Source organism: Xenopus tropicalis, chromosome 4, assembly GCF_000004195.4.
Source record: "Xenopus tropicalis strain Nigerian chromosome 4, UCB_Xtro_10.0, whole genome shotgun sequence".
NCBI lineage: Eukaryota > Metazoa > Chordata > Amphibia > Anura > Pipidae > Xenopus > Xenopus tropicalis.
In genome coordinates, this window is record NC_030680.2 from 43,746,139 (window position 1) to 43,773,543 (window position 27,405).

The following is a 27,405-nucleotide window of genomic DNA, read 5'->3' on the forward strand; positions in this document are numbered from 1 at the left end:
ACCATTACGGATAACTGTTAAAAAAGAAAAAAAAAAAACAACCTCTGCTCTTCTAAAAATCATGCTTCATATTCTACCCCCAACTATCTACTGTATTTTCTCAAATGCATAAAAATTATCTAGCCATTTAGTTTCATGGTTTTGCCAACATTATATTGAAAGGTTGCTATGGTTTATCAAAAAAAGGGAAAAACAGGGAAAATAAATGCAGGGTAAAACCCTTAAATGTTCACATAAAAGGTGTACCCTGCATTTACTTGCCTTGGGGGCTGATTTACTTACCCACGAACGGGTCGAATGGAGTCCGATTGCGTTTTTTTCGTAATGATCGGTATTTTGCGATTTTTTCGTATGTTTTGCGATTTTTTCGGATTCTTTACGAATTTTTCGGATCCAATACGATTTTTGCGTAAAAACGCGAGTTTTCCTATCCATTACGAAAGTTGCGTAAAAAGTTGCGCATTTTGCGTAGCGTTAAAACTTACGCGAAAAGTTGCGCATTTTTCGTAGCGTTAAGTTTTAACGCTACGAAAAATGCGCAACTTTTCGCGTAAGTTTTAACGCTACGCAAAATGCGCAACTTTTTACGCAACTTTCGTAATGGATACGAAAAACTCGCGTTTTTACGCAAAAATCGTATTGGATCCGAAAAATTCGTACAGAATCCGAAAAAATCGCAAAACATACGAAAAAGTCGCAAAATATTCGTTTTCAAGTCGGAACTTTTCCAATTCGGGTCGGATTCGTGGGTTAGTAAATCAGCCCCTTAGTGTACCACTTTTTGTTCCTTTATTATTACTACTAAAAAAGGTGCTGACCCAGTTCACACAAAGCACCAAGCATACGTCTATAAGCTGGGCCAGGGAACACTGGTGATTCTTCTATATGTAACTACATAGAATGTCACTCTGGAGAACCAAGTCAATCATAATTTTTCATTTTATACCGCATAAAATAAAAAATTACAATTGATTGACTTGGTTCTCAAGAGTGACCTTTGGTCTCGAGTACCAGTCAGTACTAAGCCAGTAATATCAATGCAAAAAATGGACAAAAAAAACCACCAAAAGAATTCCACCAACTTTTATTCTTTTTCTTAGCACTCCCATGCTCCTTGAGCTGCTCTACTTCCCACCCAAAAATTGCCTGTGCCCACAGTTATCTTTAACCTTCCAAAGCAGATAAATATTTTCAGCCCCACAGTAGGGGGTCTGTGCATCCCTTGTGTGTTACCCTTCCTTACCGCCTTCTCTGTTGTATCTCATAGCTTCTTTTCTTATCCTGTGCCTCAAACCATATACACCATATGCTCTTTTCTATGTCAAACTCCTACTTCATTGCATCCATTCCACTTTGTCTCCTTCTATTCCACCTTTTCTTGGGCACCACATTCTACAGTATACTCGTCCCGTCTGTGCCTCACACCCCTTCATTTTTTAGTTTTGCGTGCTTCACATCCCATACTTTTTGCCACCTCGTCCTGTTTCCCCCTTTACTTTCTTGTCCACTCTGTTGGTCATGCCATTTACACTCTTCTCATGCATTTGACCCCATACCTCCTATCTTTTGTGTCATCTTCTTGTGTCACTCTTTAATATCAAATCTTGTGTGCTGCACCTTGTTCCATCTCACATGTTTCTACTTTGCAGCACATATTCTTGCCTTCTTGAGTATATAACACTCCTAGCACTTTTCCAAACTTCTGTGCATCACATACCATACCCCCTTTTGTCTCCTCCTGTATATCACACCCCATACCCACAGTAGGAAGTCAGTTGAGGGAGCCCAAAAGGGTGGCAGGCAGGGCAGCAGAGGGCCCAGCAGAGTGACGAGGAGGTCAGCAGGGGAGCACAGCAAGCTGATGCAGCAGGTGGCCCAAGTGCGATAGATAGGCAAGCGGGCTAGAAATAAGGAAAATTATGGAACGAACAGCAATCTCAAGCCTTCCAAAACAGAGCAAATTTATCAGATGATACTAAATGAATCTCACTGAAACTAAAAAATGCCCTATAGATTATGTAATTAGCATCTGCAATAAACTTTAGCACTTTACTGGTTCTGTTAATGCTCACTTACTGACCTGGGCATCACTAAAATCTGGATCAGGAATATGCACAAGAATATCAAGCTGGCACACAGGAAGTAGCTCTGGATGCAAGGAATTCTGAAGGTGCGGTACTGAAAGGGAATTAAAAAAAAACAAAAAAACTAATATTCTATAATGAAGCATCAATTTATTTCTGATAACTGCAAAATAAACAAATAGCACCATAGAATGGTATGTAATGGAATTACTACCTGAAGATATTTATAAAATATTAAGCCACAATTGATACCCACTAATATAACTGTAACCAAAAAATAAATGACACCACAATGCCAGGAAGCTAAGCATTACCACCTGAGAGATTACTACAACTTTAAGCCACATTGATAATTCTGAATATAACTGTAGCCAATGTGATGTTATCAATTATTAACCCCTCATATTTTAAAATCATGGAATTTATTTTTATCAGCTTTTTACAAGCAACTTGCCAGTTCCCAAATTCATCAATACCCTTGTTGCAATTATTTTATGTATTCATATGTTTCAGTCAAGTGCCATTAAAATTGATATAAATGTGTTTTGTTTTTAAACCAACATTTTACATCACTTGTAGCTAGAGAGACAATGGTCTTGTAAGTACCCACCTTATGGGAAAGGGCACCATCTGTTTGTATGTACCTTGCTTTGCCAAAATGGAACACTGAACTCACAGTGTAATAGATTTCCCTTGCCAGCCAGAAGCCACCTTATTATGCAAATGATAGAGGTGCCCAGCATTGCTGACAGGGTGCAGGGGTTGTGATTTAAAAATACTATCCCATGAGTTTATCTTTGTGTTTCCCTTTATATATTTCTATTGGCTTTCTTCTGGTATTTAGCATATCACTAGCACAGGTATCAGACCCCTTATCCAGAAACCCATTGTAGGGGATTAGAGAACTCTGTCCCCTGTTTCTCAGTCTGTGACATCATCCAGCCTAGCTACAGACTGGGGAGGGACCCGATTGGCTGGATGCCCCAGCGCACTTCTGGTAGGAGGTGTGCTTAAGTTTGGAGCCAAAAATCTAGGGGCGGGCCCAGCAGTTGATAAAGGGAGCCCCTGTTGTTTTGCCAGCTTTTGGAAGAGAGATACAGAGTGAGCAGCCAGTACCACATGTTGTGAGTTGAGACTGAAAAGCGAAGAGTCTGCAGGGCTGCCAGTGATCCTTTGTGGAATCTCTGTGTGTGTCCCCAAGTGAGAACAGGTATTGCTCGTTTGCCTGCTAGGTGGGAGCAGCCACCTTTCCAGAGGGGAAGGTACTCTGGGGAAGGTAGCCTACCTGGGGGGACTTAACAGCTCTTGGGGAAGGGACTGACCTGAATAAAGGGTTGTGGTCTATCCGGATCCAAGTTGGGACTGGGCACCTACAGAGACTGTGCCAGGAGTGGATAGACTGCACAGGTTCCTCAGAGCAGGAAAATCAGTTATCCCTAAAGTTGTTCTACATTCGATTTCATCAGTTATATAAAGTTTGATATTGCTGCAAATGTGTGTATCTTTATAATTCAAAGAGAACGAAAATCTCCTGCTTAAACAAGTAAATAGCCCAGAAGTGAGTATGCCAAGAAAGGGTTACACCATTATCTAGACAGTTCCAAATTACGGAAAGTCCCATAGACTCCATGGTAATCAAATAATTCACATTTTTAAAAATAGCTTCCTTTTTCTCTGTAATAATAAAACAGTACCTTGTATTTGATCCTAACTAAGATATTTTGAATCATTATTAGAGCCAACACAATACTATTGGGTTTAATTACTGTTTAACTAATTTTTTTAGTAGACTTAAGGTAGGAGATCAGAATTATGAAAAGGGGTCTTTTAATAATTCTGATCTCCTACCTTAAGTCTACTAAAAAAATTATGATAGCAGCAGAGGGCCCTGTTAAACATTACATGTTATTCCCACATTAGTGCAAATTATAGGAAATAAGGCTATCTACCTCTTTTTCTAATCCATCTGCTGTGAAAAAGAGCAAAAATCCATAGAAGTCATCAGTCTTTCCAAACCATGGCCTGAAATAACAATTATGTGTATACAGTTAATACTAAAATATATTAACAACATTTTTAAATATGCCAGTTTTTTAAAAGAAAAACTTGAACCTTCATCATGATATTTTTGAAATGCTTTTCGATTCCTTGTTCTACTAAGGATGAAGTTATTTGTGTGCTTACTTTGCAGAACTGAGGCCATCAATAGTATTCATCATCCTGTCATGAAGTTCTTCCTCTTGATTTCGCTTTTGAGACACATTCCTGCAGGGATATATCCAAAAAGAAAAATAGAAAAAACAAAAATCAAGTAGGCAGTAACTATATAATTTTGATTAGTGAGCTTTTTTTTATCTAATTCTGCTTGGGAATGTTCTTCTATCCAGTAAAAATAGGGAGGCATAATGTGACAAGACATATCAAGACCATATCAAAAACCATATAAGTGGCTCATATTATCCCAAAGTAAATCCAACTCTTGGGCACAAGAGCTGACTATATAACAGTGGCCTGGCCTAGAAGTACACAGCGTGAGTTTTTTATTTTTAATAAGCTCGTTAATATACACTGGACCAAGAATATAATGCCCATAACATAACAGAAGAGAAATTATGATATTCATTGGTTAAGATTTTTCCTACTGGTTCCATACACACACACAAAATCACTGCTGTGTTACCTACCTCTGCCCAGATATTCCTAACTGAAAAACCCAGTATCAGAACGTGTTGAGTTTGGAATTGTTTGACAGTTAATAGTGAATTAAAAACCATAACTTGTTTTTGATTCCTTTGGTAAAGCATGTGTAGATTCTGGGATGATTATTGTGTCTGAGTCTACATTTTCATTTCACCTCCATGTCTGACACAAATTATTGCCCTGTTTTTTTTTAAAAAAGTAGATTTTCTGGAATTCATACCAAGTGCAGTAAAATTCCGAAGGACTAAAAAAATTAACCAAATTCATAATATATAAAAATGAAGAAGGAGAATATTAGGTAGAAACAAGCTGACCCAGAGTAATTTCCCTTTCCTGTCTTTTACAGTTCACACAAAATAATCCACCAGGTTTTTAGCATTAAAATTAAGGTGTTTGAAAAAGAAGTGATGAGGCCTTAAAAACCATTACAACCACAACACAACACGTCTGTTTAATTTTTCACTTTATGAAGATGGCGGTGACCACCTCCCGGTAACAATATATATTCAGTTTTTCTAGATCGCATACCTTTCTGTTTTTACTGTTCTTCCCATTCCCTTCAGTGGGATTTCCTAAATAATAAAGTAAAAAATAGCAGGTTAAATATATATCACAACTCTCATATATAGGTATGCATCTTTTAAAATTAAATTTTTGTCTGGTGGGTACTTAATTTATTTGCCAACTAAGGCCAGGGGCACTGCTGCCATGGGGTGAGTTGAGAAACTAGCCCAAAGTGGCAGCAGCCCACGAGTTACCATGGGCAACAAAAAGCCGCTCCTGGTAACTTTAAGACATGAAATTCTGATTTCCAAATCAGAATTTTGGCTCTGCTATTGCCAAGAATTATAGAACTGTTAAGAATTATGAAAAGTGGATATTTATACCCACAAAACAGGAGTTATATTTCTTTATATAAATAGTTTTTTGGTCTTATGTTTGCCTAATAAAGTCTACTTTTTTCTTACCTGGCCTGTCCGTGGGAGTACCTGCTATTCTTTTTGGTTTGATATAAATAACTACTTAGAGCATGTAATTAATGTGGAATTCAATTTTTTTCACTGCCTAGCAGTATTTATGCAACTTTCTTTTAGATAGTGACAAAATATTGTACACACATATTTTATTGCCACTGCAGTAGTGCTCCTGCCGTGAGAAACTTGCCCATCAGGTGGCAGTACCCTGCAGATAACAGGGATGACAAAAATCTACTCCTGCCAAATTTAGGAACAGAAATTATGGGTTTTTTTTCATTGAAAAGTTGGCTTCTCTAATACAAGGAATGTAATGACATTCTATGTATGCAAACCCTGCTCACCCCTGAAGGAGCACAAGAATGTAAGAACAGGGTGACACTAAGAAGGCAGCCTTACTGTGGTTTGGAGAGCAGAGTCACACCTGGTAGCTATTCTTATACTACTCATTCCGAAAAAACATGCAGGCAAGATGGTAACCCTGAGTTCTATGTTTGTATATTTATGTGATGCTACAATTATTTTCTTATATTCAGTCAAAATGAATAGATATTCACAACCTACACAAAATGATACGGGTAGTGGTAGTAGTGGCCCAGGTCCCCCTACAAGATTTTTTCCCAGCCCCCGCTCAGACAAAATCACAGGTCGCCATGACATGACAACGCATCTCCCCCGTAACAATTTGCGGGTTTCCTGAGATGCGCAAGTTGGGACAACTAGCAATCCCTCTACAGCAGAAGACACCTATCCTGTGGGGGGGGCGGGGTCTGCTTCCTTTGTAGTTGTGCCACTGGATGCAAATCAGCCAATCAGCTTTTCCTTCCATGCCCTATATTCGCTGGCAGAGAAAATACCTTGTGTAACACAAGCCTAGGGGTGAAGAGCTATCCAGCCCTGTCTTGAAACTATATAAAATGGTTGCCAGTAGAACTGTTAATGGATGAAACAGCCAATAGTTAAAAGTAATTATGTTGATTATAAAAACCTAAGATTATTTTTTTACCGGTTTAGGTTTTCCATTGACGGTAGGAACTTCGGTTGAAGAAGCATCAGTTTGGTCAAAGTGGGAGAAAGGTCTGGCTGCACCCCAAGATTCAAGATACCGAGTCATCCTTACAGAAGGTCGCACTTTTATCCCATCATTGACACGATGCCTGGTAAGGTGATTGTTTTTGACACGACTGTTCTTTGCCTTATTTGAAAATATTTTTTTAATAAAGTCAGTAATTTAGTTTGTGTACACATGCAAGTCATGCAATTATGAGAAACGTCTACAACATACCACAGAAAAATAACAGAAAAGTAAACATTCACAAATGCATGGTTACATGGTTAACTAACCCAATTACAATTATGTATATGTAATTTATACTTTTCAGAAGCTCTATTATAGAATTATTGTATATTATTTATAGAATTTAGCACAGAATTAAGGAAACATATATCCCCCATTTTGACTTGAGCTCATTCAGCTTAGCTTATGTAGAAAAGGTCCAGAAACACTATTTGAAATTCCAGAAGAAGTCCACACAGACCTGATTCCACAGATTCAAATGAAACCATGATTGTCTGTGTGTTTGCCAGTTGCCCATCTCACTGAGAATTTGTAATGAATCCCTCCCTCACTTTGTTTCTTTGTAAAGTGGCTTCTGGCACTTAAAGTCCCCTGCTTTCTAAAGAATCTGCACACCACCTACCAACAAAAGCAATGGGATTTAAAGGAGATAGAAAGGCCAAGTCACTTGGGGGTGCCAAAATGTTAGGCACCCCCAAGTGACTTAAATCGCTTACTTTGTACCCCGGGCTGGTGCCCCTGTTAGGAGAAAACTGCACCAGCCCAGGGTACCTGTAGCGAGCAATTCCTTCTTCCGTGTTTCTTCTGCTGCAAATTCCCTTTCTTTATCCTTTAAAGTTCCAAAATTAATTACTTTACAGTGGAGCAAAGTGAGGGAGGGGATCAGTTTAAGGAAGCTTGAAAAATAGTTAATTGGAAGATCATGGTTTCTTTCTACATCTTAGTTACTCACCCTTGGATCAATGACCAAAAACGTTTTAATGTTCATTTCTTTAAGATATGGATCTCTAAGCTCGCCATGCCCCTCCTCCACGTCATAGGCTCCATTCATGTGTTTCAGTGTTGCTTCAGTAATGTGGACACGACTGCCAATTGGAAGACAGGTGTTTAAGTGGACACAAATTGTTTGCAGATAACCCATTTACACCCAATATCTTCTGTTAAATACCTCTGACTACCTATGAAAATGATAAAACTCCAATAAATGCTTAGTAAGTAGTAATGGATATTACAACTTATTAACAACAGCAAATGCAAGGCACTAAAGCAGATGTAATATTGTCAGCCCATGAGCAACATTCTCAAACAAAGTTGTATTTATATACATGCTCCTAGGCATCTTGCAGCAAACACCAATGTGCCAGCTCAGCCTGCTTTGATGACTTTTGTGCAAGTACAGGACAAGCGAGCTCTGGAATTAACACCAGTTTTGAGCTGCTGATAAAAGAGCTTCCTTTGCAGGTTGTATCTACATACATAACTGAAATGATCTAGTGAACTGGGCACAAATGCCAGGCCCATACTGTGGAACTGTGCTGATGAACAAACCAAAGGCTTCTATACTTGCCTATCCAACATCACATTTCCATACACACTAAACAACTTTGAAAATAGCCAATTTTGGCTGGCCAAACAAGCAGGATTTGGTCAATGACCGGATTTAACTTCTGGGCAATGTCAACCAGGGGCGAATCTCATCCCAGAGGGGACTCCTGCAATTCTGCCCCCCCTTGCACTCCAGCTCTTACCTTTCCTGCACCAAAGATGATTCATGGGGGTCCACATTGCTAGAAGTGCCAAATTTTTCAGTTTGCAATCCAGGAGCAGCTTTTTTTGCCACCCTTGGTAACTTTGGGGGCGCTGCTGCCTGAAGCAAGGTTCTCAACTTGCCTCATGGCAGCAGCACCCCTTATGGCAACCCACTGGGCAAGATTCACATCAATGTGACATTGTACTTCTTGCCCAACTGGATTTTTAATCCAGATATCTGGGCAATTTTCTGAGTTGTAGTAAGAAGCAGGTTGGAGGGTCAAGAACCAGATAATCCATAGACACAATAACAGAGCACTTACAGAGGAACTTACAATAAACCCATGTCTGAATGTGGCTTTTCAAATTCCATGCCATACTATGCAACTGAAAGTTTTTCCACTCAGGTAACAAGAAAAGGAGGCTCCAAGGTGAACCACAGGTTGCTTAATCAGATTTCTCATTAAAGGCCCACACAATTACTGGTTTGTTAAAAAAAAAAAAAAAAAAAAAAGTAACGTAATTATGTGTGGCCAGCTTACCAGTCTTCCTATACATTATGCCCTCCCAGCAATTACTTACTACACTCTGCATGAAAAGTTATCTTTTTTCTATTTACCATCAAAGTTTAACCTATATTACGTTCCTGCTTTTCTGCCTTAGCCAGCAGCCCTTAGATTTCTTTGATAAAATGTTTAAGGGTGTGAGCTGTAAGAAAGATTAGTACTCTAGAAGAAAAAAGATGACTGATTACATTTTAGAAAAAAATGATTCTTACCCAGGTAGACCAGCAGATTCCATGCGGTTGGCTAAGGAGACATCATGAGACCAGACATCAAACTGCCATTTTCTTAGCCCAATGACACCACAAAGAACATTCCCAGAATGTACTCCAACTCTCATATTTATATCTGCTCCTGTTGCTTCTCTTACTTGCCTATTAAATAAAAAAAAATACATTACAACCAGACCAAAAAAAGAACAGGGTACTCCATAAATCAGAAGAGCACTGTAGTAACAGCACAAGGAAGTGCTTCTTATTAGAATGAACTAAAGTGCTTTATAAAATGATATTTAAAGGGTTTTTTTCTGTTTACAAAGCTGAGAAAACATTTGATGAAAGTTTTTATTTTTAATAGACCCAATTCAATAAATTTAAGTATCCATGACTGATTGAAAAAAGAATATGTGAAAGTAGACAAAGGCCTATGATATGAAGATAGAGACAATATCTATACTGCTTTTCAAGATAATCTCAATGAATAGGGCTTGTGCTGAACATATTGTTTGTCTCTTTTAATTAAGAAATAGTTATGGTTTCTGTTCCTAGCACTAAACAAGAATATGAAGTCAGTTTAACTTTAGTGCTTCCTGTCACGTTCTGATCCCAAAGAAAATAAGACAAGCAGATAAAAACAATTACCTGTCAGATGAGAAGCCCCTTATAAAGAGCTGCTCTAAACAAACTTCCCTGTTTATAAAAGGGGGTGGTAAGTTCAGTAAAAATAACTTTCAAATTAGTGATTTAAAATTGCAAAAAAATTGTTTTTGCAAAAAAAAAAAAGTTTTTTTCTTTTTAAACTAATAAGTAAAATGTTAATTTATTTTATTGTGTCAATTTTTAGCAAGGATGTTTTTTGGTATATATTCCTATTATTCAAAAAGGGATCTTGTTCTCATTCTGATAACTGTAAAGCCTGTTAATTTGACATTGGTTGAACGAAAGCTTTTTATGTATGTACGTAACTTTGGCCTACAAGGATATGTATTGCTTAACAATCTTACAATGTACAAAAGTGTACTTTCTTGAGGGAGGGAGGAGTAGGAAAGAGCAGAGAACAGAAAGCTGTGTGTCTGTGGCACAGGAATTACAGACACAACTAATCTTTCTTCAGAGAAATCAGTGCTGCGTTTCTGTGAGTGCTTATGGCTGTATTTACATAGACCTTTCTGATCAAGCTTACTTAGTTTTTACCTTTCTTTCTCCTTTAAGTGGGTGGGTAACAAACAGGCACAAAGTGGAGCATAAGAGTGCACAAGGTTTGGGGGTTGGCCGTGAAGTGCAGGACTAGACAAAACAAATCATTCTCTAGTGCTCTCCATATTTTGAATATACAAATACAGGGTCTAGGCATAACTCAGTCTGAAAAAGATAGGGTATTGTAATAAAAGTACAATATACTATACTATATACAATGACAAGTCTTAAAAAGGAATTAAGCACTTCTACTATTCTACTACAAAGTCCAATTTATCTAGGGTAAAAAAGAACAATTAACAGCTTTAAAAAATAATCTTAATTTTGTTTTTAAGCCAGCTGAAAAAGGGGGAACCCTAGTTGTAATTGATAAAGAATACTACATTAATGAAATCCTGCAACAGTTGAATGATAATGAAGTATGGCACACACAGGCACAGGCAACATAGGGCAGGCAGAGTATGGCACACACAGGCAGCATAGGGCAGGCAGAGAATGGCACACACAGACAGCATAGGGCAGGCAGAGTATGGCACACACAGGCAGCATAGGGCAGGCAGAGAATGGTACACACAGACAGCATAGGGCAGGCAGAGTATGGCACACACAGGCAGCATAGGATAGGCAGAGTATGGCACACAGGCAGTGTAAAGCAGGGCAGGCAGAGTAGGGAAGGAGAAAGGAAACATATCACGACTATGCAAGTAATTGATGAACAGTTTGTACTGCAGTACATACAGTGGCACAATGCTGGCGCTGCGCCTACAGTCTGTCTGAGTTGTTACCAGTTGAACAATGCAGGTGCTTACAGTCTGAGCCGGAGTTGTAAACAAGGCAGGGACTTCTGCATTTGGGAACAATGCAGGGGACCTGGTAATCTCTGCAGTGATACCATTTAAAGCTTACATATAAAGGTAAGCAATCAAAGCAGCCAAACATTTGGAGGGCCACTGATTTAGGCTAATGCCAAACGAGGCAAAGGGCGGATATTTTCGGCAAGTGGAAAAACGCTTGCCGAAAATTCTGCCCTACGCCTCCTACTTGTGCCTGCACCCGAAAGAACGGAATAAGCTCGGGTGAAGGCACATGTAGCGGAAATACGTATAAAAACACAAGAGTTCGAAAGTCTTGCGTTTTTATGCCTGCACCCGAGCGTATTCCATTCATTCGGGTGCAGGCACAAGTAGGAGGCGTAGGGCGGGATTTCGGCTTGCCGAAAATATCCGCCCTACAACTTGTCTGGCATTAGCCTTAGATGTATGCTTTAGGTCATTGTCATGCTGAAAGGTAAAGATCCTCTCTTGTAATAATGTGCTTTGTATTTTTGCCCCAAACATATTTTTTTAAATCATGGGCAAATAGTTCAACATTGGTCTCATCAGACCATAATACATTTTTTTACATGGTTGTGGGAGACTGGGTATACCTTTCTGCAAATTTTAGCCATGCTTGTATGTTCTTCTTTGTATGTTAAGGCTTTCATCCACCCACAAAACCCATGCATATGAAGAATATGACTGATTGTTGAGAATAACCAGAACTTGCCAAGATATTATGCTGATCCTTCACTTCTGCACGGACCCCTGGTGGCCTCCCTGACCAATTTTCTCATTGCCCTCTCATCAGTCTTGGAGGGATGTCCTGATCTTAGTGCAGTCACTGTTGAGCGATCTTCACTGTTCTTAATAAAACTATTGATAATTTGGATACATTTTTGTACCCCTGTCCTGACTGATACCTTTCAATGACAAGATTCCTGTCATGTTTTGAAAGTTCTTTGTGGTGCATGGCTTTTGGAGTATGAGACCAAGAGGAAAAATCCTACAGGAACAGTCAAACATTTTCTGAGCTCAGTCAAAGCCACTTTAATTGATGTCAGGTGTATACTAACTACTCTTTGAGGTGAGACTGAATGTTATTGGTTACTTCTGAATGTAGCCACATATTCGATATTTAAAGGCATACCTTCAGTTCTCTCAATAGTGCCCTTAAGTCTCTCGATATTTCTCCCGTTCAGATGATCAGAAGCCTCATAGAAAAAATAACGCTGAGCTCTGTAAAGAAGATTCCCATAATACCTCACTCCTGCACCAAGACCAGTGTACATGCTCAGTTAGTAAGACTATGAGGAAGCTCCCTGCTGATTGGCTCAGATCACACATTCATAAGGGGGTGAAGGAGTTCTTAGCATTCTTGTGGGAGGGGGAGCAGGAGACGGGAGAGAGGACAGAGCTGCATGTCTCTGGCACAGGAAAACACACAGACAAGAAATCCTGTTTCTTTTGAAAGAAAACTCAGTGCAGTGTTTCTGTGAGCGCTTATGGCTGTATTTACATAGAGCTTTCTAATAAAGCTTACTTAGCTCTTTACCTCTTGTATCGGTTATTGATTGCTTTATATGTTACTTTGTATGTCCAATGTATGAAACCCACTTATTATACAGCGCTGCGGAATATGTTGGCGCTTTATAAATAAATGTTAATAACAATATATATATATTTATATATATATATATATATATATATATATATACATACAGGTATGGGAGCCCTTATCCGGAAACCCATTATCCAGAAAGCTCAGAATTACGGAAAGCCCGTCTCCCATAGACTCCATTTTAATCAAATAATTCAGAATTTTAAAACTTATTTCCTTTTTCTCTGTAATAATAAAACAGCATCTTGTAATTGATCCCAACTAAGATATAAATAATCCTTATTGGAGCCAAAACAATCCTACTGGGTTTAATTAATATTTTATTGATTTTTTAGTAGACTTAAGGGGAGATCCAAATTACGGAAAGACCCCCTTATCAGGAATGCCCTCAGTCCCGAGCATTCTGGATAATGGGTCCTATACCTGTATATATATATATACATATATATATATATATATATATATATATATATATATATATAAATACATGTGTAATATAATACACATGAATATTCCATAATTTATATTCTTATAAACCTTGCTTAGTGATGTAATCTGATATAATCTGTGCTTAGTGTTGTAATTTGTGTCACATAACTTACTGAAACTTGTGTTCCATGACCTGTACAAAAGCCTTTAGCCTCTTGACCTTATATGGTCATGTAATACTATATACAGTGGATATCAAAAGTCAGGTTCCTGTGCTATACAAAAAAAGATAAATCATTTTAGAACTTTTTCCACCTTTAATGTGACCTATAAACTGTACCACTCAATTGAAAAACAAACTGAAATCTTTTAGGTGGAGGGAAGAAAATAAAAAAAAACTAAAATAATGTGGTTGCATAAGTGTGCACACCCTCTTCTAACTGGGGATGTAGCTGTGTTCAGAATTAAGCAATCACATTCAAAATAATGTTAAATAGGAGTCATCATACACCTGCCATCATTTAAAGTGCCTCTGATTAACCCCAAATAAAGTTCAGCTGCTCTAGTTGGTCTTTCCTGAAATTTTTTTAGTCGCATCCCACAGCAAAAGCCATGGTCCACAGAGAGCTTCCAAAGCATCAGAGCGATCTCATTCTTAAAAGGTATCAGTCAGGAGAAGGGTACAAAAGAATTTCCAAGGCATTAGATATACCATGGAACACAGTGAAGACAGTCATCATCAAGTGGCGAAAATATGGCACAACAGTGACATTACCAAGAACTGGATGTCCCTCCAAAATTGATGAAAAGACGAGAAGAAAACTGGTCAGGGAGGCTACCAAGAGGCCTACGGCAACATTAAAGGAGCTGCAGGAATATTTGGCAAGTACTGGTTGTGTGGTACATGTGACAACAATCTCCCGTATTCTTCATATGTCTGGGCTATGGGGTAGAGTGGCAAGATGAAAGCATTTTCTTACGAAGAAAAACATCCAAGCCAGGCTACATTTTGCAAAAACACATCTGAAGTCTCCCAAAAGCATGTGGGAAAAGGTGTTATGGTCTGATGAAACCAAGGTTGGCCATAATTCCAAAAAATATGTTTGGCGCAAAAACAATACTGCACATCACCAAAAGAACACCATCCCCACAGTGAAGCATGGTGGTGGCAGCATCATGCACTGGGCTGTTTTTCTTCAGCTGGAACTGGGGCCTTAGTTAAGATAGAGGGAATTATGAACCGTTCCAAATACCAGTCAATATTGGCACAAAACCTTCAGGCTTCTGCTAGAAAGCTGAACATGAGGAGGAACTTCATCTTTCAGCATGACAAAGACCCAAAGCATACATCCAAATCAACAAAGGAATGGCTTCACCGGAAGAAGATTTAAGTTTTGGAATGGCCCAGCCAGAGCCCAGACCTGAATCCGATTGAAAATCTGTGGGGTGATCTGAAGAGACCTGTGCACAGGAGATGCCCTCTTTGGAGTGTTTCTGCAAAGAAGAGTGGGCAAATCTTGCAAAGTCAAAATGTGCCATGCTGATAGACTCATACCCAAAAAGACTGAGTGCTGTAATAAAATCAAAAGGTGCTTCAACAAAGTATTAGTTTAAGGGTGTGCACACTTATGCAACCACATTATTTTAGTTTTTTTTGGTTTTCTTCCCTCCACCTAAAAGATTTCATTTTGTTTTTCAACTGAGTGGTACAGTTTATAGGTCACATTAAAGGTGGAAAAAGTTCTGAAATTATTTATCTTTGTCTCATTTTTGTACAGCACAGGAACCTGACATTTTACCAGGGGTGTGTAGACTTTTTATATTCACTGTAATACTTAGAGCTAATCAGTTACCTGCCATGTAACCTGTGCATTTTCTCCTTTTTCAAATTGAATGGCTGCCCCCATGGCTACACAGCAGCTTGTTTATATAAACTATAGTAGTCTTTATGAAGCAAACACACACCTCTTACTAGTGTAGGGCAATGGTACATTATACTTTAATTACATTAAACTTTATTTTTTGGTGTTACTGTTCCTTTTGAAATGAAACCCTATATTTAATGTATAGTTTTCTAATCTGTTTCCTTATTTTAAAAATATATATATATATTAAAAAAAATTGTAAAAAACTTTTATCTGTCTATTCAAGACATTCACGCTCATGTCATATATGAATATATGAGCAGGGCTGACTACTTTGAGGAAGTAAGTTAAATAAGTCTGTTTAGACACAATCAGATGCTGTACATACAGTGGCTTGCAAAAGTATTCGGCCCCCTTGAACTTTTCCACATTTTGTACAAATAAATAACTGCAAAGTGGGGTGTGCGTAATTGTTCAGCCCCCTTTGGTCTGAGTGCAGTCAGTTGCCCATAGACATTGCCTGATGAGTGCTAATGACTAAATAGAGTGCATCTGTGTGTAATCTAATGTCAGTACAAATACAGCTGCTCTGTGATGGCCTCAGAAGTTGTCTAAGAGAATATTGGGAGCAACAACACCATGAAGTCCAAAGAACACACCAGACAGGTCAGGGATAAAGTTATTGAGAAATTTAAAGCAGGCTTAGGCTACAAAAAGATTTCCAAAGCCTTGAACATCCCACGGAGCACTGTTCAAGTGATCATTCAGAAATGGAAGGAGTATGGCACAACTGTAAACCTACCAAGACAAGGCCGTCCACCTAAACTCACAGGCCGAACAAGGAGAGCGCTGATCAGAAATGCAGCCAAGAGGCCCATGGTGACTCTGGATGAGCTACAGAGATCTACAGCTTAGGTGGGGGAATCTCTCTCAATAGGACAACTATTAGTCGTGCACTGCACAAAGTTGGCCTTTATGGAAGAGTGGCAAGAAAAAAGCCATTGTTAACAGAAAACCATAAGAAGTCCCGTTTGCAGTTTCCACAAGCCATGTGGGGGACACAACAAACATGTGGAAGAAGGTGCTCTGGTCAGATGAGACCAAAATGGAACTTTTTGGCCAAAATGCAAAACGCTATGTGTGGCGGAAAACTAACACTGCACATCACTCTGAACACACCATCCCCACTGTCAAATATGGTGGTGGCAGCATCATGCTCTGGGGGTGCTTCTCTTCAGCAGGGACAGGGAAGCTGGTCAGAGTTGATGGGAAGATGGATGGAGCCAAATACAGGGCAATCTTGGAAGAAAACCTCTTGGAGTCTGCAAAAGACTTGAGACTGGGGCGGAGGTTCACCTTCCAGCAGGACAACGACCCTAAACATAAAGCCAGGGCAACAATGAAATGGTTTAAAACAAAACATATCCATGTGTTAGAATGGCCCAGTCAAAGTCCAGATCTAAATCCAATCGAGAATCTGTGGCAAGATCTGAAAACTGCTGTTCACAAACGCTGTCCATCTAATCTGACTGAGCTGGAGCTGTTTTGCAAAGAAGAATGGGCAAGGATATCAGTCTCTAGATGTGCAAAGCTGGTAGAGACATACCCTAAAAGACTGGCAGCTGTAATTGCAGCAAAAGGTGGTTCTACAAAGTATTGACTCAGGGGGCTGAATAATTACACACACCCCACTTTGCAGTTATTTATTTGTAAAAAATGTTTGGAATCATGTATGATTTTCGTTCCACTTCTCACGTGTACACCACTTTGTATTGGTCTTTCACGTGGAATTCCAATAAAATTGATTCATGTTTGTGGCTGTAATGTGACAAAATGTGGAAAAGTTCAAGGGGGCCGAATACTTTTGCAAGCCACTGTACTTCTTTGAATCATTTCATTCTAATGTGAGATGTATGCTCCACATATGAAATAATTTACTGAGTTGACCCAGGCATAGGCGTAAAAACCGGGGGACAGGGGGCGCCAAGGGGATCGTGCTCCCCTAAATAATGAAACCCGTCACCAGCAGCTGCCTGATTTTAAGCTGGCTACAGAATGCAATTTACATTTAAAACAGGTTAAATATAGCTTAACTTTCTTAACTACTAACGGAGAGCTCCTCTTACACGCGGCACGCAGCAGAAAAACATAATGGAATGCACAGAAGGAATAAAAGTGTATTGATAAACAGAAGATGAAGAAAATAAATATATGGAGAGGAAGAGAAATTCAAAACCATTCAATTGCACTTGTACAATTGAGCGCCTCATTAATGACCCATGTGGAAGGAACAAGATGCAATTAAATAAAAGGAAAATAAGAAAAAAACAGAGAATGGAACTACAAAAGATAGCTGCAGCCATTTTATCTGTAATGCCTTGGTCTTGGTTTAGTACTGGTACTTTGATTGAATTGTACCTTATATTATAATCTGACAAAGTTGTGCTGACTACCCAGTAGGAGGGAGAGGGGTGCAGTGACAGAAGTTTAAATTTCCCACCTTGTGCAGTTCTCCCTCCTGCCAGTTAGAAAGCAGCATTACTTGAAATCCTAATACCTTGTTTCTTGGGATGGGGGTACCAATGCCCACTGTCTCTCTTTGCATATAATGATTTGATGCCAGTTTTCAGCATCTGCCAAACATCTCTGTATATAATATACTAGTGTGCTAATAAACACAAAGTGCCTCTCATTGTATATAATGCGATTGGTATGTCATTACTCACTGGGGATCATTTATCAAAACTGAGCCAATTAGAGCCTGTGCAGCATCTTGTGGCAACCAAATTGTTGCTGTTTTTGTTTCACCCACTGCTGTCTGAACAAAATCTAATCACTAACTGGTTGCTGTGGGACACTGCCCAGGTACAAATTTGCCCAGGGTTGGTAAATCAGCCCTGGTTCACTTACTGTGTAATGTGCTTGGGGTATTGGTACCAGCTATCTCTTACTGTATACAGTGTATGAGTGTCAGTGCCCCATTCCACTAACTGTATAATGCATAGGGTATGGGTACTTATTGACTAGCGTTGTCTATAAACTGCTTGGGGTGTCAGTATCCACTGTTTAATATTCTTGGGGTGCTAGAATCTCACACTGTTTAATGTCCATGGGTTGCATGTGAACACATGCCTTATTATTGGTGGGTATATATTAGGAGTTTATAAATGCAGACCTGTCACTATAAAGTAGGTGTGGTTTAATAATTTTGCATAGATCCCTCCTACTGCCCCACCCAAGTAAAAAATTCTAATGTTCCTACATACTTTATTGCTTCACAGATATCCAGACCCATCTTCACACAGTTCTTGGCATTGTTGGGTAAAGACACAGGAAGGCCAGAGACACAATAGTAACAGTCACCCAAAATCTTAATCCTCATGCACTCATTTTCCTGTAGAGCAAAGAAACAGAATGTTAAAACCAAAGTCCAGTAACAAGAGACTTACATCTTAAAAGTAGATTAGACTTAAAGGGGACCTGTCACCTTAAGAAATAATTCCAAATTTAGTTCTACCATGTTAGTTGAGCAAAATAAACTTCACTTACACTATATAAATAATATAAATCTAGTTTCCTTCAGTTTAGGAATTACAAAATCCCAAAAAGCAGGCAGGCACCATTTTGTGGACACTGTTATTTAGAGAAGCTTTGCATCATGCCAAAATCTTGTTTATTTGATTGAACTGAAGGCCAGATGCTCAAACCCATGCACTGGTTACACAATTAGATGGTAAGGAGGGAGGATGAAAGTGAGGAGTGCAGTGACATCTAGGAAGTGCTGAATGGAAAGTTAAAGTTATTGTCTGCCCCGCCTCTATGCCTAAGGCATAGAGGTGGGGCAAGTTATATATGATTGACAGCTGGGATTTTTGAATGTCTTTATAATGGCTATGGATGTCTTAATAAAAAAAGGAATTTCGATCTCATGTTTAATTTGAACAGGACTTTTATTATATAGCTTTTTATGTCTAGGTGACAGGTCTGCTTTAACAAATATGACTAAGCTGCCTGGTAGTGGGAAATAAAAATATCTTTGTTATTATGAATGCTACCACAGAGCAAATTAACACTTGCATACACTTTTACAACAGTGATGGCCTTTTGATAAAATTATGTCCAAAAAGACAATTAAGTCTGATACCAGATAGGATCACAAGCTATCAGGGTGTCCCTTAAGGGCACTTTTAATCCTCCTCTTAACTTTATTACTTTAAGCAGACACTGGGCTATTCATGCAGTGGAAAACCTCATATTTATGTCTACTTAACAGCATGAACTAGTACTTAAACAATATAACAGAATTTACTCTACAAAAATATTGTAATCTTGTATTACACCTCATTCCCTACCCCCCCCCCCCTTTGATAAAGTATGGAGCAAAACTTTTTTATAAGCAACAATAAAGACAAATGTCAGATATGAGGCTATACTATACCTATTATTACATATATGGGTGCAAAACAATGGCAACATAAAGCAGAATAAGATTTATTGACTTGAGCATTTTAATCCAACACAGAGACCTTTTTCAGAAATATAGAGGTGCAACCAAGGACAATCCAGGACCCTGTGCTACCCGAATCCTCCTTTCCGATTCTTGCCCCTCATCCCCATGATAACTTTTCAGTGTTGGACGGGGCAAGGAAGGCCAACATTGCTAATACAGAGAGCCCATTTGTGCTCCAATAATCCAATGAGTGAAGGATTGTTTTACCTCCAATAAGGATTAATTATATCTTAGTTGGGATCAAGTACTAGGTACTGTTTTGTTATTACAGGGAAAAAAAGAATCATTTTTAAAAATGTGAATAATTTGATTAATATGGAGTCTATGGGAGATGGCCTTGCCATAATTTGGAACTTTCTGTACAATGGGTTTACAGATAAGGGGTCCGATACCTGTACTTGAGGTATTTTGTTTTCACATGAACCTGAACATTCACAATATGCCCAATATGCATATGCATAAGTTTATCTAAGTATGTGGCATGTAGGGGCCTCAATGTGAACCCCATATGATCTATCATTTCTGTCATTTCAGCTTCTGCAAAATCAACACATTTACATCATTTTATGTGGGATAAAGCTAGTAAAAAGTACACTCACCCCAGAAAGGTCACATTCCCTAAAATCTAAAATGGGTACCCATGTCTTTCTACCTAAGTATGTGGCATGTAGGGGCCCCAATGTGAACATACCCCCATATGATTTATCACATTTACATCATTTTATGTGGGATAAAGCTAGTAAAAAGTACGCTCACACCAGAAAGTCATATATTTTTGGAAAGTACGCATTCCCCGAAATCTAAAATGGGTACCCATGTCTTTATTTTCTAGAGGTCATTAGGTAGCTATATAAAAACACCCTAAATATGAACCCCAGGGGTCTACTAAACAGTTTGATGCCCACTGTACATAGGTTTATCAAAGCACATGGCACTTAGAGACCCCAAAATATACCTTGTAAACACTAATTTCATGGCTTACCTTTACCTAATTCATAAACACATGGCAGTTTTATGTGGGATAGAAACTGCAGAAATTGTAGGGTGACCCCTGAAAACCATATATTTTTGGAAAGTACACATTCTGACAAATCCAACATGGGTAAAGAGTCCTTTCTACACCAAAGTACCAATCTGCAAAGCTTTCCTAAAGTTAGTGGTTTCTATGACATTTCAGAAAATCGACCCATAATGTTGCAATTTGCCGAATTTATCTCACACAGTTTCTTGCATACAAAGGAAAATCACCCCAAATAGGAACACCAGAGGTCTACTGAACAGTTTGATGCCCAATATGCGAAGATATACCATAAGTTTGTGGTGCGTACTGAGCCCAAAATGAAAATAGTGCATATGGATTCCTCCCCTGCCTCAGCTTTTGCATACAGAGCCCCCTAACAGTGTATTATGTGCTGTAAGACCCCCTAACTATACAGAGAACCCCAATGTTGTGTGAGATAAATGCCAAATAGGAACACCAGAGGTCTACTGAAAAGTTTGCCCTATATGCATAGATTTACCAAACTATGTGGCGTACAGGGGCACACAAATAAAAATAGTGCATATGAATTTCCACATGACGCTCCGGCTCGTGCAATTCTTGCACCCGGTATGTGTATTATGTGCCATAAGTCCCCCTAACAGTATGGAGACCCTAGAAAACCATATATTTTCCAAAAATACAAATTCTGACAAAACAAAAATGGGTAAATACATCTTTCTACTGCAAACTACCAAACTACAAAGCTATGCTACCATAATGATTTTTATGTCATTTCTGAAAATTGTCACAAAGCTTGCATTTTACCCCATTATGTACCCCCAAATTTTGTAAAGTATCAACATATAACATTCTAAATATGAACACCAGGGGTCTACTGAACAGTTTGATGCCCTATATGCATAGGTTTACCAAACTATGTTGCGTACAGAGGAAGCCAAATTGAAATACACCAGACAAAATGTCCATGTGCAAAGACAAGTAACAAAGAACAATGTGAAATGCAATAAAATTGCTAAAATCCAAAAATAAAAATAAAAAAAATCGCTAAAATCAATGTTTTTTTTCCTAGTGATACCTGGGTGATCGCGTCCTCTAGGGGGCCGCCTGTGCTCGTTCTCTAGGGGGTTCTTTATCTTGCACTCGGATTAAGCAGCGACTGCAGAGAACGAGTGCAAGATAAAGAAAATGTAGCTCCTATGTGCTTGGCGTCTAACGACTTTTTATGCCAGCACGTGGGAGCTACATTGTTGGCAGGTAAAGGGTTAAAAGTAAAATAAGTGTAAAGGCACAATGATAGAAAGTACCAGGATGTACAAATAAGCAAACCAGACACACATGCCACTTTCTCTGCCACATGAAAATATAAAATCTGTCTTGCACCTTGTGCTTAGTGTGTAGTGTCAGGAATGAATGCAATCTGCTTGTCAGTATGCACCCAGGGTGGATTGCAGCCAGAACATGCAAACACGAGTCATATGTGCCATAGGTCTAAGACTAATGAAACACGCTTATACTATTCTAAGGTTTTACTTGCTTTATAACTAAGCCAGATAGGACTTTTAATATTTGCACATAGAGTGATGTGCTGCTTCCCCACAACCAGCATCACTATGTCACTAAATTCAGAACCTTCTTTTTAAAAAAGGCGTATCAGAATGGGCATGGAATACAAAATGTGTTGCATTAGATATTCCAGCAATAGTAATCTGCCTTACAGACCTGTTAAATCTTTATACTTTACGATAATATTTAGGAGGGATGTGAAATCCGGAAGTGGCCTAAAAAGGGTGATCTGGACAACTTATCCTGTTCTCAGAGGGCATAAAGAATAGTTCCAGTCCTTTAAGGTATATAATGCTTAGAAATAAAAAATAATAGAATAGAAATAATTGAATAGAATACAATTTAATAGAAATAATACTTAAAGGGGTGGTTCACCTTTAAAGGAGAAGGAAAGGCTAAGTCACTTGGGGGTGCCAAAATGTTAGGCACCCCCAAGTGACTTTGATCGCTTACCTTGTACCCTGGGCTGGTGCCCCTGTTAGGAGAAAACAGCACCAGCCCAGGGTACCTGTAGCGAGCGCTTCCTCCTTCCTCTCTCTTCTGCCGGTGAAATCCATGGGCCGGCACATGCGCAGTAGAGTGAAAAGCCGACTTTCTTGTTTAATAGGAAGTAGGAAGCGCTCGCTGCTACCCCGGGCTGGTGCTGTTCTCTCCGTACAGGGGCACCAGCCCGGGGTAAAAGGTAAGCGATCTAAGTCACTTGGGGGTGCCTAACATTTTGGCCTTTTCTTCTCCTTTAAGTTAAGTTTTAGTATATTACATAATAATGTTACATAGTAAGTTAGGTTGAAAAAAGACATACGTCCATCAGGTTCAGCCTTAATGCCTATATCTAACCTGCCTAACTGCTAGTTGATACAGATCCATATTACAGAACTGCCTAATCTAAGCAACTTTTCAATTGGCCATCATTATTTATTTCTTATAGTTTTTAATCTATTTGCCTTTTTCTTCTAACTCTTTGTAGATTTCAAATGGGATTCACTGACCCCAGCAGCCTAAAAACCATTTCTCAGTGAGGTTACAGTTTCATTTTTATTGTTACTTTTTATAACTTGTTTTTCTATTCATTTACCATCCTTTCAATCAAACTGCTCCCAAGGTAATTTGGACCCTAGGAACCAAGGCTATCAGATGAACCCTTAATATAGAGGACACATCCACCTCACTTCTGTTCTGTAAGAAGTCTGTCTTTCCGATCCAAGGAAGTACAGGATGGAGAGGAAGATTGAAAAATTCTATTCCTTTGTGATATTCAGGAGCTAAGGAATACACCTCCTTCAGTAGACACTCCAGTGCCCAGGCTTTCAAGAAAAACTGCATTGCTGATTGACGATATCTTTGCCTTAAAGGGGACCTGTCATCCTAAGAAATAATTCCAAATTGTTTTCTATTGTGTTTGTCAAGTAAAATAAACTTCACTTTCACTATATAAATTACTTTAATCTTATTTTCTTTAGCCTTGGAATTCACAATTGTAGCAAGAAGACAGTTGCCATTTTGTGGACACTGTTATTAAGGCAAGTTTTGTATCTTGCCAAGTGCAGCAACATCTAAGAAGTTCTGAATTAAATGTGAAAGTAATTGTCTGCCCCGCCTCTATGCCTTAGGGCAGGCAATATATGATTGAAAGCTGGAATTTTTAAATGCTTTTATAATCGGTATGGATGTGTTAATAATAAATTGAGCTTGGGTTTCATGTTTAATTTGAAAAGGACTTTTATTATACAGCTTCTTATGCCTGGGTGTCAGGTCCACTTTAAAACATCTTATGGATCATTGGATAGAAACAGAACTGAAGAAGTGTGAATAAGTGAAGAGTATGTCTTCTGTCTTTCTCTGCGGGCTGAAAATCTTGACTATTTTTTTGTCTCAATTTGATAAAACGGTCACCCCCTCTAATGTTGGGAATTATTTGTTCAAGGCCAATAAAAACAAAACCCCTAGGGTCACTATTATGTGTTGCCTTAAAGTGGACCTATCACCCAGACGTAAAAAGCTGTATAATAAAAGTCCTTTTCAAATTAAACATGAAACCAAAATTAATTTTTATATTAACATATTCAAACCCATTAAATGAATTTAAAAATCCCAGCTGTCAATAATATACTGCCTGCCCCGCCTCTATGCCTTAGGCATAGAGGTGGGGCAGACAATTACTTGAACTTTCCATTCAGCACTCACATTCCCCCTACCTTATCACCATCTAATTGTGTAGCCAGTGCATGGGCATCAGGTCCCCCATTCTGGCACATACACAAGATTTTGGGACCATACAAAGCTTGCCTTAATAACAGTGCCCACAAAATGGCAGCTGCCTGCTTGCTGTGATTGTATATTTCCAATAATGAAGGAAACAAGATTTATATCATTTATATAGTTTGTGAAGTTCATTTTGCTTAACAAACACAATAGAAAAGAAATTGGAATTATTTCTTAGGGTGACAGGTCTGCTTTAAAGTGTTGGGAGACTCCATGGTTGGTTTTACCTGCCTTAATGTTGTGTATGTGTTCGTTGATTCTAGTACCCACAGCTCTAATGGTCCTCCCAACTTAAATTTGTTGCAGGGGCAGACCAATAGATACACAACATAGATGGAACGACAATTGATGAAGTCACTTCTCAGAATACCCTCTATACTCAAGTTTTTGGTGCAACAAACCAACATGTGCCACACCTTTTTTTGCCGCATTTATACATCCCCTTAAGACCAAACGTATTCAAATGTTTTTTGTGGTCTTTGCGACCTCATACTTTGGAAGGTGCCAACATGTTGTTCAAGGTTAGGGACTTCTTAAAATGGACCTGTGGTTTCAATCAACAGGATTCTCCCAGCACAGGGTCAGCTGACAGAACATTCCAATGCCTCTGGATAATGTTCCTGATACTATAAGCTGCCGTATTATATTTGGTATAGAAGCTGCATTTCTGAGAAGTGTGTCCAGATGGTGGGCTTTTGTGCAATAAATGATCCCTATCAATATTAACTGCTGCACATCTGGCCTCCTTCAACGAAGTCATTTTGAACCCCTTTTCTAAAATGGAGCATTCATGTGCAAAATCATTTGGCCTGGAACAATTTCTTTTGGCCCTCAGAAACTGGCCTTTTGGAATGTTTTTAATACACTGGACATGATGGCTGTTTTGCGATATAGCCTAGTCTCTATCTTATTGTTCTCACTGAAAAGGGTTAAATCCAAATAATTAATAGTGTTGACAATTTTAGGCTGGCATCTAACTTTTGTCCGGAGGATTCACTACATCTTGTTCAGCTATCTGCGCATTCAATGGCTTTTGGGGTGGTAGCGGCCCATAGGGCTCTGTGGGTCAGATCGTGGTTCAGTGATACTGCCTCAAAGAACTAGCTGTGTAAAATGCCATATGAGGCAAAATTTTGGATGACATAATCTCAAAATCAACAAGGGGAAAGAGCACCTTTCTTCCACAGACTAGGCGTTTTCGTAAATCTTCCAAGAAACAAACAAATAATTTCTTCAGAAGAAGAAATGATGCCAAGTCTGACCGACCTTGAAGAGCGTACAGATCTTCTACTTGGTGTCCCCAAGAGTCAAATCTTCTAGATCCCCCAAGCCTTCACCCAAGGCCCAATGACGGTTATTCCGTTCAGCCTCCGGTAGAGGCAAGATTACTTACCTTTTGGGAGGTTTGGGCTGCAGAAATTCAGGATGCCTGGGTGGTCGCAACAGATGAAAGAAGTTATTGTCTGGAGTTCTGTCAAAAGACTTCACTTTGTCAAGTCACTTTGTTCCTACTGCCTTACCTCGTAATCCCCAAAAATTATAAATTATTTTCCAGTATGTTTAGCAGCTTCTCAAAAAGCAAGCAATTTCTGCAGTTCCACCATAAGAAGAAAGGAGTGGCTTTTACTCCCCTCTTTTTTGATGACCAAGACTACAGAGATCCATGCCCCATCCTAGATTTGTGAATGATTAACAAATGTTTAAAACTGCAGACATTCAAAATGGAAACTCTTTCAACAGTAAAGGTCCGGGAGACTGGCTAGTACCCCTGGACCTAACACTTGCATATCCCCATAGCTTTGGAACATCAAAGATATCTCAGTTTTGTCTCTTTAAGATCGACATTATCAGTTCCACTGTCCCTTCGTCCTAGGCAAATTACACAGAATGTTTAAAAAAGTCTTGGTGGCAATTATAGCCAAGCTAAGGCAGGAAAATATTGAAATATACCACTATCTCAACAATCTCCTTTTGGTGGCCAGAGATTGAGCTACTTTACTTTCCAATCTCCAGAGAACAAGAGAAGTTCCAGAAAAGTTTGGCTGGATCATAAATTTGAGTCAGTTAATTCCATTGCAAATTGCAAAAACAGATTTATCTGGGAGCCCGGATAGACACCTCATTGGGGCTTGCATCTTCTTCCTAGGGAGAAGATCAATCGCATTGTTCTCCTGGTGACACAATTCAGGAGGGATTCAGCCACATCAGCAAAGAAATTTATGAGCCTATTCGGTCTCCTAACATTGAGAAAATAAGAAAATCCAGAATGCTGTTTGTGGTTCTGTCAGGCAAGAGAAAAGCAGAAGCTGCTTCTAAACCAACTTTAAGTTCTTGGATCGTTAACGCTTTATCCAAAGCATTTGAAGAATAGGGCAGAACACCACCTAAGGGAGCGAGGGCTCTCGCAGAATCTTGGGCAGCAGAAGTGATCTGCAAGGCAGCAACTTTGGTTATCCCCTAATACATTCATTAAGCATTATAAATAAGACGTGGCCATACACGGACCGATTGTAGCTGCTGATATCGGCCCCTTAGACCGATTCGGCAGCTTCTAGGCCCATGCAGGGACACAAACAACAGGCCTGCCCGACCGACATCTGGCCTGTGTCTTTGGTGCAAAAAAACAAATATACACTGGGGCAACAAACATTAAATTATATAACATTATGGTTACTATTACCCAGGGGTTCAACCACTTGCCCATTTGCTATACATTCTGGGTCGTTACAGATCACTAGATTCAGTATACAATATATATTTGTATTTTTACAGAT

General features: G+C 39.0%; 1 protein-coding gene across 5 annotated transcripts in view; it reads right to left on the bottom strand.

Moving 5' to 3' along the window:
- adcy7 (adenylate cyclase 7) overlaps positions 1-27,405 on the bottom strand; it is a 130,850-nt gene that overhangs the window by 21,608 nt on the left and 81,837 nt on the right. For all 5 annotated transcript variants that reach the window (XM_012960538.3, XM_031899791.1, XM_012960539.3 and 2 more), the window contains 8 exon segments: positions 18,560-18,687; positions 9,364-9,522; positions 7,789-7,921; positions 6,765-6,953; positions 5,313-5,356; positions 4,269-4,349; positions 4,034-4,106; positions 2,081-2,178 (listed from right to left, as the gene is read on the bottom strand). In XM_012960538.3, coding sequence (XP_012815992.1) covers positions 2,081-2,178; positions 4,034-4,106; positions 4,269-4,349; positions 5,313-5,356; positions 6,765-6,953; positions 7,789-7,921; positions 9,364-9,522; positions 18,560-18,687 — 905 coding nt within the window.